General features: G+C 33.8%; 1 protein-coding gene across 5 annotated transcripts; it reads left to right on the forward strand.

The window, feature by feature from the left end:
* On the forward strand, positions 1 to 15865 carry LOC142977214 (insulin-like growth factor 1 receptor). Of its 5 annotated transcripts, none has more exons than XM_076120973.1 (8): positions 1 to 228; positions 4245 to 4488; positions 8897 to 9110; positions 9766 to 9906; positions 11227 to 11432; positions 11839 to 11985; positions 12508 to 12658; positions 13556 to 15865. In XM_076120973.1, the coding sequence occupies exons 2-8, from the start codon at positions 4457 to 4459 to the stop codon at positions 15455 to 15457; spliced, it is 2793 nt and encodes a 930-aa protein (XP_075977088.1). In that variant the 5' UTR covers positions 1 to 228; positions 4245 to 4456; the 3' UTR covers positions 15458 to 15865. The 5 variants fall into 5 exon arrangements, with proteins under 5 accessions (XP_075977088.1, XP_075977087.1, XP_075977089.1 ...); XM_076120972.1 differs by having other exon boundaries at positions 4269 to 4488; XM_076120974.1 differs by having other exon boundaries at positions 4281 to 4488.
* Positions 15866 to 21382: the final 5517 nt, after the last annotated feature.

Raw genomic sequence — 21382 nt, forward strand, 5'->3', positions numbered from 1 at the left:
CTGTGAGCTCATGTGATTAATGCCGGTCCTAATTGTGTCACGGAGAGAATTTTTCCTTAAATAAATAATAAAATAAAATAACTGGCCGTATATGTACAACTTTAGTCGTTTAAAAAAAATATATTTGACAGTTTGTTTTTTTTATTGGTTCTTTGTAAGTGTGTGTGCGTGTTTACATTCGATTTGGAGTAATGATGTTTCGTTTGTGTGTGTAGCTGTCATTCGCAGGTATTAATTAATCATTATGCACTTAATTTGGAGCTATCCCGGCTCCATTTGTGGAATTATAGACACTGAATGGCTGTTAAAAGCAAGTAATTGAAATTGGGATTGTAATATAATTACCTACTTAAAAAAGTATGAGTTGATGATGGTGATTAAAAAGACCCTTAAATTTTTTTTATGCTTAATATTTTTAAGGATTTGCTGTATCTTTACCTTAAATATATTTTCTAAAAAAAATAACTTCATCATATACTTAATTTACTTTATTAATAACTAACTTATAAGTATTTTCTAAGGTGTTTCGTAGCTGTTGTATTAATTAATACTTTATACTTGACGCATTCACTCGAAACTTGGGTATATTTTTTTCAATTATTTGCTAAGTAGGCATATTGTTATCCTTATCTTACCCCTTGTAACTTTGCTTAACTTGGGAATCGAATTACTGGGCACCGATAACGATACTTTAAAAAATGTTTAAAACGGCCGTTTCGTAATGTATGATAGCCTTTTTCCAATAACACTGTTTAATTAACACCAGTTTAACCGAATTATAAAATAAACTTATAATAACTTCAGTTGATTAAAAATAAAGCTATGTTCTTTCTTTCTTTATAGGTAAGTAAATCTAATAACTTCATCTAATAATGCCACAATTTGTCCTGTACATAATATTTCATCTACACGATTCTTAACTAACGAATAAACTCATCGTACCAAGTTATTCTGAAGAACGAATGCCTTCATATGCACCTGTCAGTGGCAAATAAAGACAGACACAGCAATTACAATTAATACAATACTAACAAGTCCAGTTACTATGCGAATCATTGAGTGCCGTGAGTCACGGCTCAAAGATTCGGTTCAAGTTTATTTTGATATCTTGTTATTGAACTATTTCTAATAACATTTACTTGATATTTGAATATTAGTTGTGGTTTTCGTTAGTAAATGTAATTTAATTATATTCATGGATCAAATTTATAACTGAGAAGGTATTATCGCGATCTTTTTGTTGCAGATTAGGTGTATTCGTATTTTGTTTGGGAAAGGCGACACAGTTTTCATGCAATACAGCTGGCGTTGCGGTCATTTTAGGTTTTTGAGAAAAAGTAGTAAAAATAAATTTCTTTCGACATAGAGGTGTATAGTCAAGGAATATTTTTGGGAAGACTACAAATGCATGATACAGTACCGTCGTCTGAAGCTCCTAAGCTTAGGAAAGGTCTACCAGCCTTAATCATAATAGGTACTGTTATTCTTTCTGCTAGCCTTTCTTTCTCTAAGGATATTATTATCTTCTCAATCAATGAATCTCCATATCATAGTAATTGTGTGTCGGACTTTTTGGAAGGCGTGTAGGAGGCGTACATAGACTGACTTCAGCCTGATTTAATTTACTTATCAAACATTTCAGATGCAGTTTTGAATTAAAGTTCACCTGTAAATTATGCTTATTTAGTCAGTGACATACTCAGCCCATTAGTTCATACTACATACCTGTATGATAACATGACTTAATCCAATGCAAAACACGCGCAGTAAATTTCTTGATTATGTCATCTGTACATGCAATTTATAAACTAATTTTTATATAAATTATAATTATTTACAAAGGAAATGAGTACAGGATGTGTTAGCGTAAAACTGCTTATTTTCCTTTTAGATTAAACCTTAGAAAAACAGTATGTTTTCAATGCAGTTTTGCACGTTTAGATAACTTGTAAGTAGATGCGATAAAATTGTTATAATATAAATAATTTACCCGTTATAATTAGTTGTATGTTTAATTATATGTTGTTGCTAACCGACTTGATCCATAGCGTAAGTTAGGTTAACCGAGTTAGAACAAGAAGGTCCTAGGTTGTAAAACATTGTTTGCAAATCATGTCAGCAATAGGAATATGGTCGCTACACCACAAAAATCAGCGTAGCAGCTTTGTCTTAAGTTGAGTAATATTAACTAATATGAAGTATGAAAAATAACGACGAATGACTAAATTGGAAATATTAACTGGCGAAATGCACTTTCATATGCTATTTCGTGAAAGAAACATACACATAATTATAATAACTAAACACAGTGTTTTCACGGTTCGTCATCAACTTTATAGAACTAAGTTTAATGAAAGAGAGAAAAGTCTTTAGCGCAGACAATATAATGAAAAATCAGCCAAGTTTTTACTTAACATTATAAAACCGAATAGACCTCGAAAGTAGCAGTTTTGCCTACAAAGCTATAATGACAATCATAGGGATATTGAATTTGAAGTTGACTGCCTCCGTGGCGCAGTCGTCTAAGTCGCCACTCCATTACCATTGCGTTGTGGTCGTGGGTTCGATTCCCGCATGGAACAGTTATTTGTGCGATCCACAAATAATTTCGAGTTTGGTAGTACTTTATCTCCATTGTTAGTATGTTTGTAAAAGTCTCCGGGACACAAAAGTAATTCAAAGCGCGGAAGTTGTCTTTTTAAAAAATAATCTTGTATCCGGCAATGAGTTTTCAAACCTATCAAGCTAGGTGGGCTATAATTCTAGCTGAAACAAGGCAGGTCTATAGCCAATAATAGTCATAGCAACATGGCGTCTATAAGATAACAGTTCGTAAAGTCACCTTGCGGTCAAGTGACTAATTTATTGACGTTTATTGAGTCCTTGATCAGTCGGAAATAATTCAATCAATTATGTCGGTATGTGTGAAGTGTCTTAATTTGAAGGAGGAGTAGGTTTTTGTGACATCTGTGTCTTTTTACCGTAGAAAATATATTCTCCTGAATTAAAAATGGGAATAAATATTAACACAGTTATATTTACTAACTTTACTGACTATTCCGGAAAAACAGTTACTCAGAAGAATTAGTAAAAAAGTGTAAGCTACTCACTTAGTCGCGTGTAGTTTTTCGTAGCATTTACTGTACACTATTGTCTACCGATCTTCAATGTACTTTTGGCGATCAAAAAGAGGGACGACAAGGGTTGATTACTTTAGCTCAAGGCTTGTTTTGAAGAATAAAGATTGATCAGTCACAAAAACAACGTTATAGCTCGAATAAAAACAATCCCTGAAATTATGTAGCTTTCTATACTCAAGACCCAGCTATTTCTTCTCGGAGATTTTCAAGAAACTATTGCAATCAAACAAACTAAGTTAGCAAATAAATATTATTATTTTATAATCTAGATTATACCTATTAAAATATGGCGCCAACTACAGCCGATCGACATTTGTTGAGGTTAAGAGAGCGCGGTAAAAACAAAAACACAACTTTCTTAAGGAGCAGCTCAAGTTTCGAAAGTTGTACTTAATTTATTACACGTCATAAGTTATTATAGTCTTTTATGTGTTGCCTGTTTGTTGATTAACTACTTTTTATGTATGTGAGTTTAAGACATATAGATTATATCGATTTTGTATTGGAAGAAGGGAAAATGTTGGTGTGTACTATATTCTAAGAACTCTATCGCCGTCTTATCTAATGTCTTATGCCCGGTTTCCGAGACACATTTAGCGGTAGTTTATCTATTCAAACTGTCATGTTTATAAAAGTTTAAAAGCTAATCTTCCGCTAAATGTAGGTACCTCAGAAACCGGGGGTTATTAATTTCAATAGATGGTCCTTATTAGAATATTACTATGTTTTTAATAATAAAAAAACTAAATCAATACAAGTCCTTTTTAAAATTTAAAGGGCACTGAACACAACTGATTAATATTAATATCTCTGGACAATTAATTAACTCTACCCAGGTGACTCAGGTTTTGCATACAAACTGTGACTAATACCGATAGCATGTGATTATTAATTTATCAATAGCATTTACATAAAGAGCATTGCCCTTAACTTTATCTAAATAGTTTTGATTATAATATTTCACGATCACATGAAGATTATAATTAATAAATACTTGTTCAACAAGTTCCATTATATATGCCGTCCTTTTCTCCCTACATCAATTAGCGCTACAACAAAAAGAGACAGCAACATCCTTAGCACCCGTTAACTTGTTTTTAACAGAATTCTTTGTTGTTAATTTAATAGAAAATCATCCAGACAATGGATTAGGTCCCATGATCGGTATAGGACCATGGGAAACGAGAAACAATGTGTTTTCCCATAAGCGTAAGGTATAGGCACTGGAGGCTATTCAGTCGTTTCATATTGAGGAAGCGGGTGACAGCGCGTGCGCACAAAAAGTATAAAAAGTTCGGTGGCAAGCTGAAGGTGTCATGGCGGAAACGGTGATATACAACTTTTTATGGTAATTTTATTTCCTAATTTTTATATCTAATTTTAAGTTTAATTAAGTTGATATTTCTATTTACTTTTATTTTATTCTAAATGGCGATGTCTTATCCTATCTTCGACTTTTTAAATTTATTTTTTCTTGTGTGAGTGTGACTATATAACAAAATCCAACCATTGTTGCCAACACAAAAAAGTTCTCACATGACATTTCGATATTTAATTACTTTTTAAACCACTTTTTACTTCGGAATTACGCGCGCAAAAACCAGAATTTATGATTCATATATTTTTTACTTATCGTCAGATTGGCAATGGAACAAAGGTGTATTAATGAAGCAAAATTACATGCATTATCTGGTTTTATTGTCATGTATATTCAGTAAAAACTCTATGATTGTATCGCCATTGCGTTGAAAAGGGAAAGGCTTTTGTTCGCTCATCATTGTTTTAGATTCACATAATAGTACAGTTTGTGATAACTATTTTTAGGTTGGCAAGGTTATATTTCAAGGCCTGATTAACCGGATTTATTTACTTTTGTAATATTAGTGATTTATTTTATTTTTGTGGTATGTGGACTTCGCTTTTTGTGAGCATGTATAACTAGGTATATTTATTTATGTATCAACTTCGAATAAGTATAAACTTTCTGCAGTGGATACTGACGTCTTTTTTTTTGCCTACCCTCATGCTACGAATGTTAGTAGAGATTAAAACTAGATAATTTATATTATTGCATTCTTTTGATTGTTCCAAGTGTATAATTAAAACTATACCGTATTATTAGCTTGGGTAAAAAGTCTTTTCGCATTATAGTATGTATGAACTTGTAATAAAATCTTTTCTCTAAACAAAAAAGCTCGATATTTGGGTACCTCACGAGCTCACTGAAAGAAACCTGATGAACCGTGTACTCGTTTGTGATTCTTGAAGCCAAAGAGATTTTATTACAAGTTCATACATACTATAATGCGAAAAGACTTTTTTCCCAACCTAATAGAATCATAATAGTATATACCATAGTGTGTATGCATACGTAAATTGCGTACTCTCTATAATACAAATGTAGGTACAAAGCGACAAACTTTTGTTACAGCGTTGATGTACAAATAGTCGAAAAGACATGGCAGGTGCATCAACCAGCTGTCTCTTAATTGTCTTATAAGAAAGAGATATAAATAAAATTAAACGTGTTTTATCCGACGTACAGTCACAAGTAAAGACATCAGTCATGTACGCATCCATTAACACGCAAGATAATGATGTCAAAGAATAATTTATACATCTATGTTGGATTATACACCTTACTATTTTAATTTTCGTGTGGTATACACGAAAATTAAAATAGTAAGTACACTTCATAAAAATATTTTTCCTCACAATTTATGGATAAATCTAAAATGATTTGAGCTTGCAATTTTCAAATAAACATCAATAGATTGCAAGGTTCGAACTCTAAACTATTTGTTTAAAAAAACAATTTTGCTCTACTTTAGTAAATAGGTATATTCTTACCAACTTTAAAAAAGGCCCATGTTTTCCTATATTCAGACACACAAAATTAACTGACGCGAGATATAATTGTAAAAGAAGATTTCTTGCCCATAAATTTATGTCCAGGACTGTCCAAGTGACTACAAACTGATACTTAATGAGGTATAATGTAGGGCTTATTAAGTCCTGTTTGGGATAGGTTCAGGGCCGTTCGGGTAATTACTGGCACTTGATGTACATTTTACAGCTAGCTAGGCTTCACCCAATATTATAGACCTATGTATGTGACTAAATAAAGGGTAGGGAACGAGCTTTGTACTCGATACAGCCGACCCACCGGACTGTATTGTTGTAGTGGACGAGTATGGCATGGATACGCGTTTTATTTATTACCTGTTACGAAAGGAACAAAAGATTTTATACGATACATTTGATATGAAAAATCTAGCGATTGAATGCGAGTGAAGATCATTTTCAGTTAAAATTTAAACTTTCGCCATTTCGCGCCTTCGTAGAAAAAAATCAGTCCAGGCAAAATGTTATTGAATATTATATTTATCATTTACTTACATCTTAAAAGAGCGTAACAATCATATGCTACTTTATTATGTGTCTACTCATATAGTCGGACAACTTTGTAGTCGTGCTAAGCACGATTTATCTAACTTGTAAGTAACAACTCTGAGTGCGCCCAAAATAAAATAATCGTACCAAACAGGCAATCATCCGCCAGTGAATATCTCCGACAGAAGTTTGCAATAAGCCAATATGAAAATTATGAAAAACTAAGAAAATATGAAAATTGCATTTATAATATTTAAGCAATATAAATTTAGAATAATGTGTATATTATATAGAAGCTATAATCTAGACATAATGATAAAATTTTAATAACTAACCTTACCCTACCCTGTAAAAATTGCAAAGCCTGAAAAAGGCTACTAAGTTTGTCACTACTCTAATATAAGATCCTTTTGTATACATAACTTAGTAAACAATAAATGATTTGAATTTGAATTTGAATTGTGCATACACACAGCTCTCTACTAAGTTGTTGACTAAATACTACGTACGAGTCCCATACCTTTTAAATCTAGATATTAAATTAATACCGTAGTTTTTATAAAACACGTGTCTACTTTCTCCTACTCATTACGGAAGCTTGATCTCGTATACTTAGCGAATAGCTCGAACCACTTAAGACGAGCTCCTTAAAGTTTTGGCCCGACAAAACGGTGTTTAACGTCTGTTAGTAACTTGTGTGGTAAAACTAAAGCTATGTGGGGATTTACGGTTTTCTGGTATTATGTTACTGAATTATTATGGAGTAGCTGATCCGTGCGGTTTCGCCCGCGTTTACTACAAAAGAATGAAATAGTTATTCCATGCAGCTTCGCCCGTGTTGAATGGTTCCTATTTCAGCCACTTAAGGAGTGTTTTTTGGGAAACAGTTGAAGCCTTTGTTCTTTCCCGGGTCAACTATTATGTTGCTAAGTTTCAAACGGCCATCCAATGGGAAACTGTACCTAATATAGTTTCTATTTGGTGAATATTTATGATAAACTCTACCTAGATAAACGAAAATAATAATAAGAATTCTATAACAATAAATCTTTAAACGCGTACAAACTCGCAAGCGGAAGTTAACACCACAAAATTAATTATTGCCGAAATATTGGATTATTATTATAATATACATGTATTTATTATTAATTATATGCTTTTGTAAATACACGTATACACTCCAAGAAAATAATACAACATATCGCATCCCCGGTGCAATACTGTCACTTATGCAAAAATGTAGTTTTTCAGGAGAAGCATTTAAAACGTTGACACTTCACACAACAATGACTTTATAACATATTGCACCGGGAGTGCGATATATAATCTACAACTAGCTTACGCTTACGGTTTTATCTGCGTTGTATTTTGAATCTTTACTGGTTACATTATTATCTTTTATCTTATTATATTTAGCCGGAATTGGTCCAGCCGTTTGCGCGTGAAAGAAGCAGATTTAAACATTTGTAACACCTTCTTATTACTTACGGATAACTAATTCAATTAGTGTAATTTGGCTTTATAATTAAAAAGTAGCCCATGATTGATCCTGGATCTACTGCTACATTATCTCAAAATGGGTTCAACATTTTCAGCGTAAAAGCATTACAGACAGACTTTCATATTAATAATATTAGTATGGATTCTAAAATATCTAGACTAGCACAACAACTTGAACTTACAAACGACCCGTGATTAATAAGTAAATTAATTAGTATAAAGTTGCATTATTCTAATTAATGTTATCGCCTTACTCATACGCGTACATATCGCGAATTCCGTTTCAAAATAACGACTGTAGGTATAGGTAAATATTGTAGGTCACTGACCTTTGCGAACACATTGCCTGTATCGGGACAATCTCATTCAATATAACGCGAAAATAAACAACAGAAGTTTTATTTGATTACTGTAGTCTAACCTTTTATATTTTGTAGAAATTTTATGCAATTTCGTTTTCAGTGATACTCGAAATATATATTTTATTATTTATTTTTTTATTTTTTTGTACATATAAACATTTCAATTATTGTTTATTTCAAGTAAACTCGCCAAACTTTTACGTTTGATGGCGAGAAGCGCACTTTTACAACATTAAAAATGGATTAATTACTTCCGTGTTAAAAATGCTTTTGCGCGAAATGTATTGTCATGTTATTTTAACATTTTCTATATATTTCAACACTCTCGATTTAGTGAATTTCGTTTAATAAGTCGGACTATTTAATTTCAATACATTTATACCATTTGTTCTTTTGTTTAATGAAGAAGATAAGATAATACCTACTGTAAAAACATTCAATTTCATACCAATAAGGCACTATGGTACAACAGTGAGTAAGTAATTATTATGATCTTTTCAGGCTCTCATTTTTCTTAACAAGCGGCGTGGTCTGCGTAAGAATGGACGTCAACGTGTCCAGTTCAGGAATCTGCAAGGGAGGTCTGTTCAGAGACGTCACGGAATTCAAGCACGCTATGAAAGACTGTGTCGTCATCGTCGGAAGCTTGGAGATAACATTCGAACAAGCAAAGCCAGAAGATTTTAACAATACACAGTTTAATAATCTTAGAGAGGTAAGGAGAAATAACTATAAAACTGTGTCTTATCTTGTCAAAGGTTTCAGTAGCTCGATGCTCTACCACTATCGACTATCGACTCTAACGTAGAAACTATTTTGGCAGTACATTTTAAAAGTCAATCTTTCGATATTTCACAGTACAGGCTGTAGAGAATCCCACTACAGGTAACCCGGAAAATATTTCGTGGGACTTTGAACATATTTTCACTTATTGTCCTCGACTGAAAGGCATTTTCATTGAAACTGTGAACTGTGCGAGAGTTGTTTTAAGTTAATACTATTATTTTTCTCTTAATAGCGATAGACTGTCACATCCAGCACGAGTTGATACGTAAGACCGACGTCTTTATGTTCTTACCGGGTCTATGGCTCTCCGAGGCGCAGTGGTTTAGGTCGTCATGCCGCTCTCATTTTGAAGGGAGGTCGTGGGTTCGATTCCCACACGGAAATTATATTGCGATCCACTGACATAATTGTTTCGGGTCTGGTTGTACTTTAAATTGTGTCCGTTGTTTGTAAAAAATCCTGCGACACAAGAGCGCAACAACATATTGCGGTTGTCTTTAAAATAAATAAAAATTAATGATCGTTTGTTCTTCATTAATACAAAATGTTAGCTTTAAATTACTTGCTTTGTATCTGCATGTCAGATAACAGATTACCTAGTAATCTACCGAGTGCAAGGCTTGGAGTCTGTGGGGCAGCTGTTCCCAAACTTGACGCGGATCAGAGGAAACAAACTGTTGTACAACTTCGCTTTGATTGTGTACGACAATCAAGATCTCAACGAGGTAAATAAATGCTTTAATTTAGTATAAGAATTTCACTACGGCACTGTGATACTCTGGTTTTCGCATGCTATGTTAGGATAACAGATTTTATAAGTGCCTAGATCGTATTGAGCATTTGACGGTTTGGTAAGTTGCACTTGCACGTACTTGGTTACGTTGCTATAGTTGGGCCATTACAAACGTGCGAACTATGACATAATTAAAAGAATGACAGGAATAGGAAAGTGTATAAGTGCGAGCGGGAGAGCCCGATTATGTGGCATGACGTAGTTCGCACGTTTGAAATTGCCCAACTTTAGTTTTCTTTTATGCAAACAGTAAAATACTACCCATATAAAACAAAGGTCATCATAATATATGTAAAGTGAGTAGGAGAATAAAAGAGTATCTTAACGACATACGCCATCAGTGTCAATATTGTCGAGTTTGATGCATTCAACTAAATTTTTACGGCTCCATATAACAACGATCGTTTTTTTACAATTACAATTACAATTACAGTTACAATTTTTACAACTTGGATCTAACTGCACGTTTGGCGCAGTGGTTTAAGCGGTCACCTCGCCGCAACAACCGCCGTAGCGCCGCGTGTGGTGGGTTCGAATCCCACCCGGGACAAATCTTTGTGTGATGAGCACGAGTATTTGTTCTGAGCCTGGATGTTAATGTATCTATATAAGTATGTATTTACAAGTATATAAGTATGTTTATCAAAAAAAAAAAAAATTAAGTCGTTTTCGTTACGAAACTAAAACAAAAAAGGGATTGATTTAAACCCCGATCATTATTATCTTATGAATAAGACCATCCTTTATTTGCGCTTTTGAGCTCTAGAAAAAGAAAATCTAAAATAATTTCAAATTTCTATCATATTAAAGTGGAATTCAAACAAGATATTCCAATATTTGATAGCCAATTTTTCGCTACTGGACATCTAAAAAAAACATTTGCATTTAGATAGTCCAAATGGAAATTCATATTAAAACGCACAAACAATGGTTATGCGATCGGATAGCCAGAAAAATATTCACAAACAACTTTCTATTTCTATACATATAAATATTTAATATATTTTAATAACATAATAGAGGTGAATATAAAGGTTTTGATTTTTGCAAGTCATTCTTTGGTATGAAAGCTGAGTTACTTAATTACTTAAGCTTAAATTCTGATCGGAAAAGAGTCTCTATCTGTTACATCTGTGATGGGGACTTTGCATACCCTCAAAAACTGTGTTAACGAACTTTTTAGATACTCAAGGTTGCATCACGATTTAAATGAGTAAAAGGCTAGTTATCTAACAAATATTTTTTCTTACAGATTGGTTTATACAATCTTTTAAAAATCGACCGAGGCGGGGTTATTCTGTGGGCTTTGCCTGAAGCGTGTTTCGTGGAGACGATTGATTGGAGTGCCATCGCTCCTAAAGCCAGACACGTGTTCAGTCCGCCGGATAACGTGATACAATGTAATATACCTTGTTCTTGTAGTGATATTACTTCGAGGAACCGTTGTTGGAATAAAAGGTAAGTTTTGAAATACATAATCAGTACCGCAATTCTCTACCACAATCGACAACTGGACTACCACAATTGTCATACAAAAATTTTCAATAGCTAGCTATTGAAAATTTTTGTATGACATTCAGTTCAGCGCCTCTAACGGGCGTCGTAGACACTATTTTGGCAGTACATTTAATTTTTAAAGTCAGTCGAGAAATTTTGTGTGAAAACCAAATCAGTGCCCCTAGCGGGCGGCGTAGGAACAATTTTTGCAATATTTTTGAGATTTCAAATTCTTTATACTCATTAGAATCGACTGTAGAGAAACGCGCTACTGAAGTCCCACTTGCTTGTTTTTACCCGACTTCAGAAAAGAGTAGGTTGTCTATTCAATTGTGTATTTATCCGATAATTTTGTTGTTTCTTTCAGAAAATGTCAGCTTTACATAGAGGGGCCTGACGCCGAGGTGTGTCATGAACAATGTATGGGCTGTCGGAAGACTAACAAAACGAAATGTTTTATATGTCGCCATTACACACATCAGTACAACTGTGTCTCCGAATGTCCATCAAATTTGTAAGCATTTGTTATTCTACTTTAAAATTAAATCGTTCTTCGAAGTAGGCATGGTAGTTGTTAGTGTCGATATACATGCGAACGCCATCTCGTTTGAAAGACGGAACTAAAACTGTGCAATGAAAACCCGAGTCCGAATATTATGATAATATTAGTATACCTACTAATATAGTTGTAATTAATTAATAGATGGCTATTACGCCTGAATGAAAGTAACTTTAATCTAGTACTGGTATATGAGTCTATGAGTCTTTCAATTCTTAAGTCCACCAAATTCTCGCTGGTGTAACGAAATATATGTTACGTTAAGAAATATTTTATCCTATATTTTGTAATTCCGAAAAAACAATTACACCCTCCACAACCCAGTTAACTGGCTTCTGCAGGTTCGGCTTCAGTTGCTCCATCTATAGTACTGATATTCAGCTGCATCCGGTAAGACTGAAAGCCGACTCAAACATAGTTGGCAGAAAGGCTAGGCTGATATGATAATGGTACATTTTCTCTTTACTTTTGTTACAGGATAGTGCTCCCAGATAACAAATATTGTATCACAGAAGAAGAATGTCACGAACTGGAACGTTTAGTTTGGAACAATACTTGCGTGTCAGAATGTCCTATGGGCTATAAGAAAACGGGGACTACTTGTAAGCCTTGCACTCATTGTGAAGCGGTAAGAAAATATATAATTTACTAATATTTATTTGTTAGTTACTTGCTTTTTGGTTGGTACAGTCAGCTACAAAAGTAGCTGATCGTACTCAATCTTTTGAAACCCCATAGACTGAAGTGTGCACAATATTTCATGGAAAAAACATATATTATGCCATTGATTGAAATGTTTAATTCTAACTCTTTCTACCTGATTTTGTCGCGGAATAATTTGCACACTTCAGTATATACGGTTTCAAAAGATTGAGTATGATCAGTTACTTTTGGAGCTGACTGTACTTCTCCGATGATGAAACAGCCGAGCCGATTGTAAAATTTGGTAGGGTGGTTTGATAGTTTACAATACGGGAAAACATAGACTACGTTAAGCAATATGAAGGATAAAACCGTAAGCTTGAACTAATATTAAATTTCTATCTGCTAATCTACCCAACATCAAATATTTTTGCCTTTTCTTGAGCTGTTAAAATGAACTGCTTTTAGGAGAAGTTTTCAGAAAAACTATTTTCGTAAGGAATTGAAACCGGTATCTCTTTTAGACAAGTTTAACTACGCGATTTAAAAACGGATACTCCCTATATTTCACGCTTGAATTACGACATACCTACTTTTTACTAGCTGCGGATATTGTCTAACGTACACTGTGGTTTTACGAAAAGTAATTAATAAAATCATGTCAATCATGAAGCAACTGAATCGTAAATTTGTAATGCAATTGAAACTAAACAGCTACGAGTTTTCAAACGGAAATGCTTTCGTGTTCACTTTGATAGCTATTGTAATTAATGTCTCTCTATTACCTAGAAACTGACATAGATTTTATACGTAACGTATTCCTGTGTGAAATTGTTAGGAAGAAAACTAAACGAAATGTACAAATACTTATATTTATTTCCAGAATTGTTCCAGTTTGGTCATACAATCGTTAGGCTCCATCCAGAACGCCGAAAGATGTGTTTTTGTCAACGGTTCTTTGACCATCCATCTACGAGCCCTACCAGAAGCAATGGGCGATCTCAAAAAATACTTAGGACATATTGAAGAAGTCTCCCATTATGTCCTAATAGAATCCTCAGCAGTCATCACTTCCTTAGACTTTCTATCCTCACTAAGAGTTATCAAAGGAGAGCGTTTGAAAGATGACAAATATAGTTTGTACGTAAACCTAAATTATAATCTCCAATCGTTATTCAGTCCAAATGTTACCAAGAATCTGATAATAAAAAATGGTACTGCTCTATTTGAGCACAATCCTGTGTTATGTATGAACGTGATCGACGAAATTAAGTCTCGTTTTCCCGTCCAACCACAAGAAATCGACATTCCTTTAGGTTCTAATGGCTATAGAGGCGGATGCAAAGAAGTGTCCTTTAACTTTACGATAAAAGCTTTAAATGAAACAGCAGTAGAAATAAGTTTTCCTATTGAAAATCATGATATTTATTACTCAGCTTTATATGTGAGACTGCCACCTGGAGTTCAATCAACTGTAGTTCCTGAGAGTTGTAGTGAATTCGAATGGCACGACGCCGATGTTCCTACGACAAGTGATAAAAACTATACCGTTGTTGTACTAAAATCTTTACTACCAGCATCCACTTATGCTCTTTGCATAGAAATATACGATCCAAAGAAAAAGCATTTGAGTAGAAGTAATATAGTAAATTTCACGACTCCTGTTGGTAAACCGGAGCCGCCTTTTATCATAGAGTTAGTTGCTTTGTCAAGTGAAATTGTGGTACTAAAGTGGGTAGATCACAAAGATTATTTTCAACATATAGAATATTACAATCTGGATGTGTCGTTAATAGAAGTGAATTCAACAGACTTCATGATCGATTACTGTGAATACCCTGAAGAGTTTTTTGAAGATGACGATACAAGGCATGCGTTAGTGAGGAGGCCACCTCCAGAATATAATAGAGGCTGTGAATCCATGTGTGGTATACTCGCGTCAGTTACTCCTGGAGCGATGGTAGAGGAATACTTTGACGTATGTGATGATAAACATTTTGGTTGCAATGTTCATAATGAAAGCATCATCGAATTCAACACGACTTACGGAGAATACGTTCGAACCCTTACTTTAAATATCAGCAAGACAATGGAAGGTTTGTTCATGAACGAATCAGGCAATGGGTTTCAAGTTGCAGGCCTAGCTCCGTACCGAGATTATAAATTCAGACTGAGAGCATGTGTTGGTAATAATTGTAGCAGATCAGCTCGAGGAGCAGTCAGAACTCTAAGTTCTATTGACGCTGATGTTCCTAATATTACTGCTGCTAGTGTAGACGCTTTAGGCAACGTTGTAATGAATTGGGAGCCCCCAAAAGTGAGTAACGGACCAATACTTACATATTATGTTGAAGTCCTGCCTAGGATTAAGGTGAATAGTCTTATGCCTCAAGTCTGGTGCGTAGCGGCCCATAAGACAGAGATTGTGGTTAAATCTGTGATAACGCCAAAATATTTAGTGAGAGTCTGCCTTCGGACGCTAGCTTCGAGTAAATCCTGCGGCAAATGGATGGAAATTGCTATTCCATCACCAGCTGAACCATCACCTACAGACCCATCTCAAGTTAAACGCACGACTAAAATGGATTTACTGTGGTCGGGCGTACTAACTGGCATTTTAATATACATTGCATCGTTTGTTGTAGGCTGGTTTAGGAATAGGACACAAATCCGCAGCGATATAATGCCATTAGTCGATAGTACATCTTCACAAAGTATGGAGACTGACGCACCCGCCGCAATGCTATCAGATGCCGTGCCATTTCACACGATACCCTTAGATTAATATTGTATTGTGATACTATTGTAAAATATATGTTACGAAGCTCGATTATTCCGTGCAATGTATTATTTCGCGGAACATTACACAAATAAGTTCTGATTGAATGGGAAACAACCAGTTGAACGGAATATTAACATTTTAGATCGAGTTTTCATTTGGCTTAATGGAACGCGAAAGAGTTAATACACGTTGAAACGTCAGTTTTATTTTTATGATGGTTTTTAATTAAATTGGTTTCACGTTATTTACGTAACATTTGCGTCTGCATTAATACTTTAAAGCCTTAATGGAGCTGCGATAATTATTTTGTAAGCGTATTTTTATGAAGTAATAAATGAATTACAAGTATTATGGACTCATTTTATACAGATAAGCATTGTTGTTATTGAAAATAAATGAATGAAAAATCTACATTTGCGTTTCATTAAATGAAATTCTTTGATTGTAAACCGAACTACAATATCGGATGAAACCTGCTACTAAAAGGTAAACCTTAATCATTTGCTACAGGCTTTGACGATTGATCAGCGTGTCTAGGCTCTTCATATATTTTTCTTCCTGGATAATATTATAATCTACTATTCTTTCGCAACAGTCAATCGACATGATCATAATATCTAAAGGTTTAGTCTATTATTTCCCATGATTTATGCCCTAAATGATCCCTCAATACCCTTAACGTCCACGGCTGAAATAAACAGTTCAGCTACGTGCCTAACGCGGAATATTCATATTTCGGATACTGCACGCATGCTGGGTGAAATTTGAAATCAATACAGATATCCCGATATGTGAGATTGTAGAGTATTTTCGTGAAATCTGTGGTGCGTAGTTCGTATTAAAATAATAAGTTTTTTATTTATTTTAATGGTCGCACGGAAGCTTTCGCGGTTTCAGTACCAGGGTATGTCTATGTGTTAAATAGTTTTAAAAAACTACACCCGTTATCTACCATTCGTGAATAATTAGTGCGGACTTGCGGAGCATCAATTATCACACGAAATAAAATATTTGCGAGAAATACAAATAGTTCGGGTGTAGCTATTATTTTTTGTTGGTCATTGGTATATTTGTAAACTTCGATAGTAGTGGTATAAGTCAGAGAGAGAGAGCGAGAGAGAGAGAGAGAGAGAGAGAGAGGAGTTTCTTGTAGCAACAACATAAAAAATAAGTATACCAGTCGACTTGAGAACCTCCCTCTTTGTTTTGAAGTCGGTTCAAATCATGTAGACTGCCTTACAACCGCCTCAGCCCTAAAAAGTAGACTCAGTATATTAAAATATCAGCCGTGCCTATTTAGGCATATAGAAATTATTTAACTGTTACACAATTTAAAAAGAAGTTATAGCGTTCCCAATATTATCTAACGTTATCTAAACTTTTTCACTTACAAACTTTCCCTCCTATTTTCTCTTATAATTGAATTTGTTGCCAGATAACTTAGCTGTCTGAGATAATCTGAATTTCGGAACCTTTATGGTAGGCTCAGAAATAGAGGATTCGATTCTGATAGTACGTATTTTATTTGAGCGAGGATTTGCAGTCTTAGATATTTTTGGAAGGCTTTTTTTTGGTATAGTTCTGTATTTCCACACGAGTAGTAAGTATCTTTTGTAGATAACATGATCGCAAAACGTTCTAAATAAAATATTTTAGCCTAGATTCATAAAAAAACAGTAGTAATAATATATTTTTTATATCAAAATAATAGAAATAGCAGTTTCAATGTTAAACTGGGTTTTACCACACCCACATACTCTCAATTACCTAGATAAAATGTGTCAAAAACTTTAAAATTAATATAAACAACATGTTTCAAGACATAAAGATAAAACTTTACTTTCTTACGAACTATTTTGTTGCAGTTCAACATTTTCTACCAATAACGCCCTCTTCAATTGGTCCCAATTGTTCTGCGTAATTTCGACCATTCATCTTTTCTCCTAAACATCGGTATTATTGTAAACATAGTTTATTTTCCGCTTCGTAGGTAGCTTACTTCCTTTCGATCTGGCCCTGTGCCAATTTTTCTCAGGACCGTTTACATAATTTGCTTATACACACGAATGTTATCGGTATTCGCTATCCAGTTTTTTTTTGTACACACAATCCGAATAAACTGTACGGAAAATATTATTGAAAATGTATAAAATGTTTGCTTGTTTTTTTTGAACACTAGATTGTAACAAATAGATTTATAGTTTGTTTGCAATCCATTACACTCGGTGTACAAAATGTCATGAATTTTTCGAAGCTTGAACACCTATGACTTGCAATTATTTTGTTAATTGTTGAAAATTATAATAATATAGGTATTAATTTCGGGTTCTTTAAAACGTTTGATAATCTATACGACCCTTGTTACCCATGCACCTAATTCACGCCCGATTCTAATTCAAATTCAAATGTCTTTATTGCTAAAATTGTGGTAATACAATAAATGTGATCTTATAAGTAGGAAGTACAGCACAATTTACCTCATAAGGCATGCCATAGCTTATAATGATTAATTTTTAGGTGTTAACGTATCCTATACACTGTTAATCTAATGTTATCTATCAAGTAACAATACAATATCAATCGTATTAAGTGTATAATTTATACATTTTCGATTCCTGGCATTCACGATTTCGAAAAGTACAAAGTAATTGAAATAAGCTAAACTGCATTTGTTTTCATCGGACGTGGATAGTGCCTCGTGATTCTCTCTCAATAACAATTATCTACTTTATAAACATACAAATTACCATATTGAGCATAGGAACAACGTTAGAACGTTGCATAATTAAGGAATATGAGTTATTAATGGCTTTGGACCACAACTGTACTAGTGTTGTTTGGTTAAGCAAATTATCATTGCTGTATTTAATGCTAATGCTATTTCATTATGCAATTTGATACTGCTACTAAAATGCCATCGGGGAGTATAGAAGTAAATATTTTCCTCATATTTTCGTTAACTTTATCTTCTTGTGAGTTCTTCAGCGAGGAAATATTGTCTTTAATCTTTCCACTGTTAAACTTATAAAATATAGCTAGTGGCATTCCTATAATCAGGCTGTAAAGTGGTAGTTCAAGAGATTACTTCCCTGGATCCAAACTCATAAACTGTCAAAGATATTTTAGTCGTCTCGCGTGATATAGCTGCATATTCTAAATATTCAATATTCATAATATTAGTGCAATTCATAATATTAATTCAATATACATAGCCACAATCAACTGCTCAACGCCATCGTACCTTCACACATCTTCTCCAACAAATTAAAACTGATTAACAGAACGTTTGCATTTATAATAATATCAAGGATTAAAACCACTAACCCTACGTCTCACCGTATACGTAAATACAACAGCCAAACGTCACTTCGGGTAGACCACTCGGGGTTTTATTCGTCTCTCTGAAGATCTGTTGAGCTGAGATAAGCAATTTTACGTTTATTTGTCAAGCGGTCAATGGTCGAATAACTTGGGATAGCTATGCCAATGTTTGAAGTGAGAGGGTAACGTGGTTTAAGGTTTTGTTGTTAAAACTTAAGCAATATAAATAGTGTGTTGTTTTCTTCAAGCTGTGTGGAATTTAAGAAACATTCGTCTTATTAGTATAGAAGTATAACATTTTAAAAATATTCAGCAATATAATAATTATATTGTGATTACTAGCAAATTAAATTATCGAATCTGTTAATTTTTGAATGTGTAAGTAGATTGTGGCTGTATAGTCAGAAAGAAAATAAATTTTAATTATGAATTTAAGCCTTTATGCTTTTTACTTGTTTAATTTTGGTGACTAGTGCATAGGTTTGACAATTGATTGCAACCTGTTTTTTTTATGTGGAGTTTGACTTCCTATAAAAGAAGTATTAAATGGTATTTACGTTTTAAAAATCCAATGCCAATTCTCACGTGAGACCTACACATTTGTTCCTATGTTATACAAAACAGCATACAAAATGTTATAAAACACGATTCAAACGAAACCTGCGCCGAGTCCACATTGCGTCGTAAATCCCTTTGCTTGCTATTCTAACATAATAAAACGTTGAAAGATGAATGGGGCACTGTGGAACACCTGGCGGCCTGTCAACACAGTAACACCGATATTTGATGACGACCAAGGAATTTATTCAAACACGCCCTTGTTTGTTGAATCTTTTTTATGTACTACAGAGTGTGTTAGGTCGTCTGTGCTAAGGAATAAGGCTTTATAGCTTATACATTTCGAAATATAATCTACTAGCAAGAAAATCAAACACGTTATTTCTATTTTGATGTTTACCTTAGTATTTGACCGCTAATCTTGCAGCTTTACTCAATTATCGCAGAATAACTAGCAGGATAATAATCATTTTTATTTTGAATACAGCTATTAAGAATGCTGCGGTTTATTTTTATTTAAATCAAATAAATAACCATGATAATAATGCATTTCGAATTAAATATGCATGAAGATAGTACAGAATTTATTATGTGCGCATCGCAATATAAATAAATGATTGTTCGAAAATTCCCAATGTTGAGTTCGAACAATCTTATATTATTTCTTTAAGTACATCAAGCAATATTTATAGAAATTCCTATAAAACGGAACATTTACGTTCAAAAATTTTAATATAAACCTTTATAAACCATAATAATATTTGCTAAGCAAAACGCTAAACACTATTTCATTAAAGGGAGCTCAAAGCTTCGCATTCGCTTCGTCTGTAGAGGATCATTTAGACGGATTATCCTACTGTACAGTCAGACGGTACTACGAACGGAGTTAATAACCTTTTCTACTTTCTTTTAATGTTTATTTCGGAGATTTTCAATGATTTTTTTTTATGATAGATTTTTTGATTCGATTTAACTACGAAAAATCTGTATTTTTTCGATTTGTTATCATTTTAGTAAGTTAACATGCTTGTTTAAGATTTAAACAATCATACTTATAATATTATAAACATATTATTCGGGTCGGTAGGTTCGTTTCGGCAGTATTTATGAAACAGCACAGCCGACTCGATGCAATTGCCGCACTTGTTCGGCTTGTGCCGTTCGAGTAATTCTTCGAGTACGATCGTCACAATTTGGTTCAATTAATTATTCAGGCGCGGCAATGACGATCGGCATTTTTCCGAATGGCTATTTACACATGTTCGATTTTGCCGCCTGGCTTTGCCGAATCGAAGATGTGAGCAAGCCTTAGATATTATAGATTTAAACTTATTTCATGCTTTGCTACTAATGACTTTATGAAAGTAAGATTTAGGGATTAAATAACATCATACTTATAACTTTATAAGACTTAAAATCGTAGTTTTCGAGTATTAGCATAAAGTACTTGTACATAAATCCTATGTTCTTAGTCCCTACGTCCTAATGCATATATAACAAGTAGAAGATAAATGTGACGCGGTCGATAATGTATCTAACTACTGACCATGAGGTCCTGGATTCGATCTCAAGTCGAAAGTTTTTTTTATTGATATTAGATTATTTACAACAGAAGTTGAGAGGTTTTAGAGTTGTGTATATGGCAATAGGCTGGCCTCATATAACAAGGGACTGACATTATTAAGGGCAAAATGCGAGTGTATTTGATACACCTATGCATACAGCCTCAGGTATAAATAGCGTGATATTACGTACGTATTTAACTCAAATAACATAATAATATGCACTTAAAACTTTATAAGACTTCAAATCGTAAAGTTTTCGAGTATTAGCATAAAGTACTTGTACATAAATCCTATGTTCTTAGTCCTTACGTCCTAATGCATATATAACGAGTAGAAGATAAATGTTCGTTACTAATTAGCTGGTATTAAAGCGACAACGGCTGAACTCTGAACGTTGAGCTGAAACTAGGCTTATCTGCTAACTTCTATTTAATAGAGCTTCCTTTGCCATTGATGATAATTTTATTAATTTTGAATATTATAG

Source organism: Anticarsia gemmatalis, chromosome 12, assembly GCF_050436995.1.
Source record: "Anticarsia gemmatalis isolate Benzon Research Colony breed Stoneville strain chromosome 12, ilAntGemm2 primary, whole genome shotgun sequence".
Classification (NCBI taxonomy): domain Eukaryota; kingdom Metazoa; phylum Arthropoda; class Insecta; order Lepidoptera; family Erebidae; genus Anticarsia; species Anticarsia gemmatalis.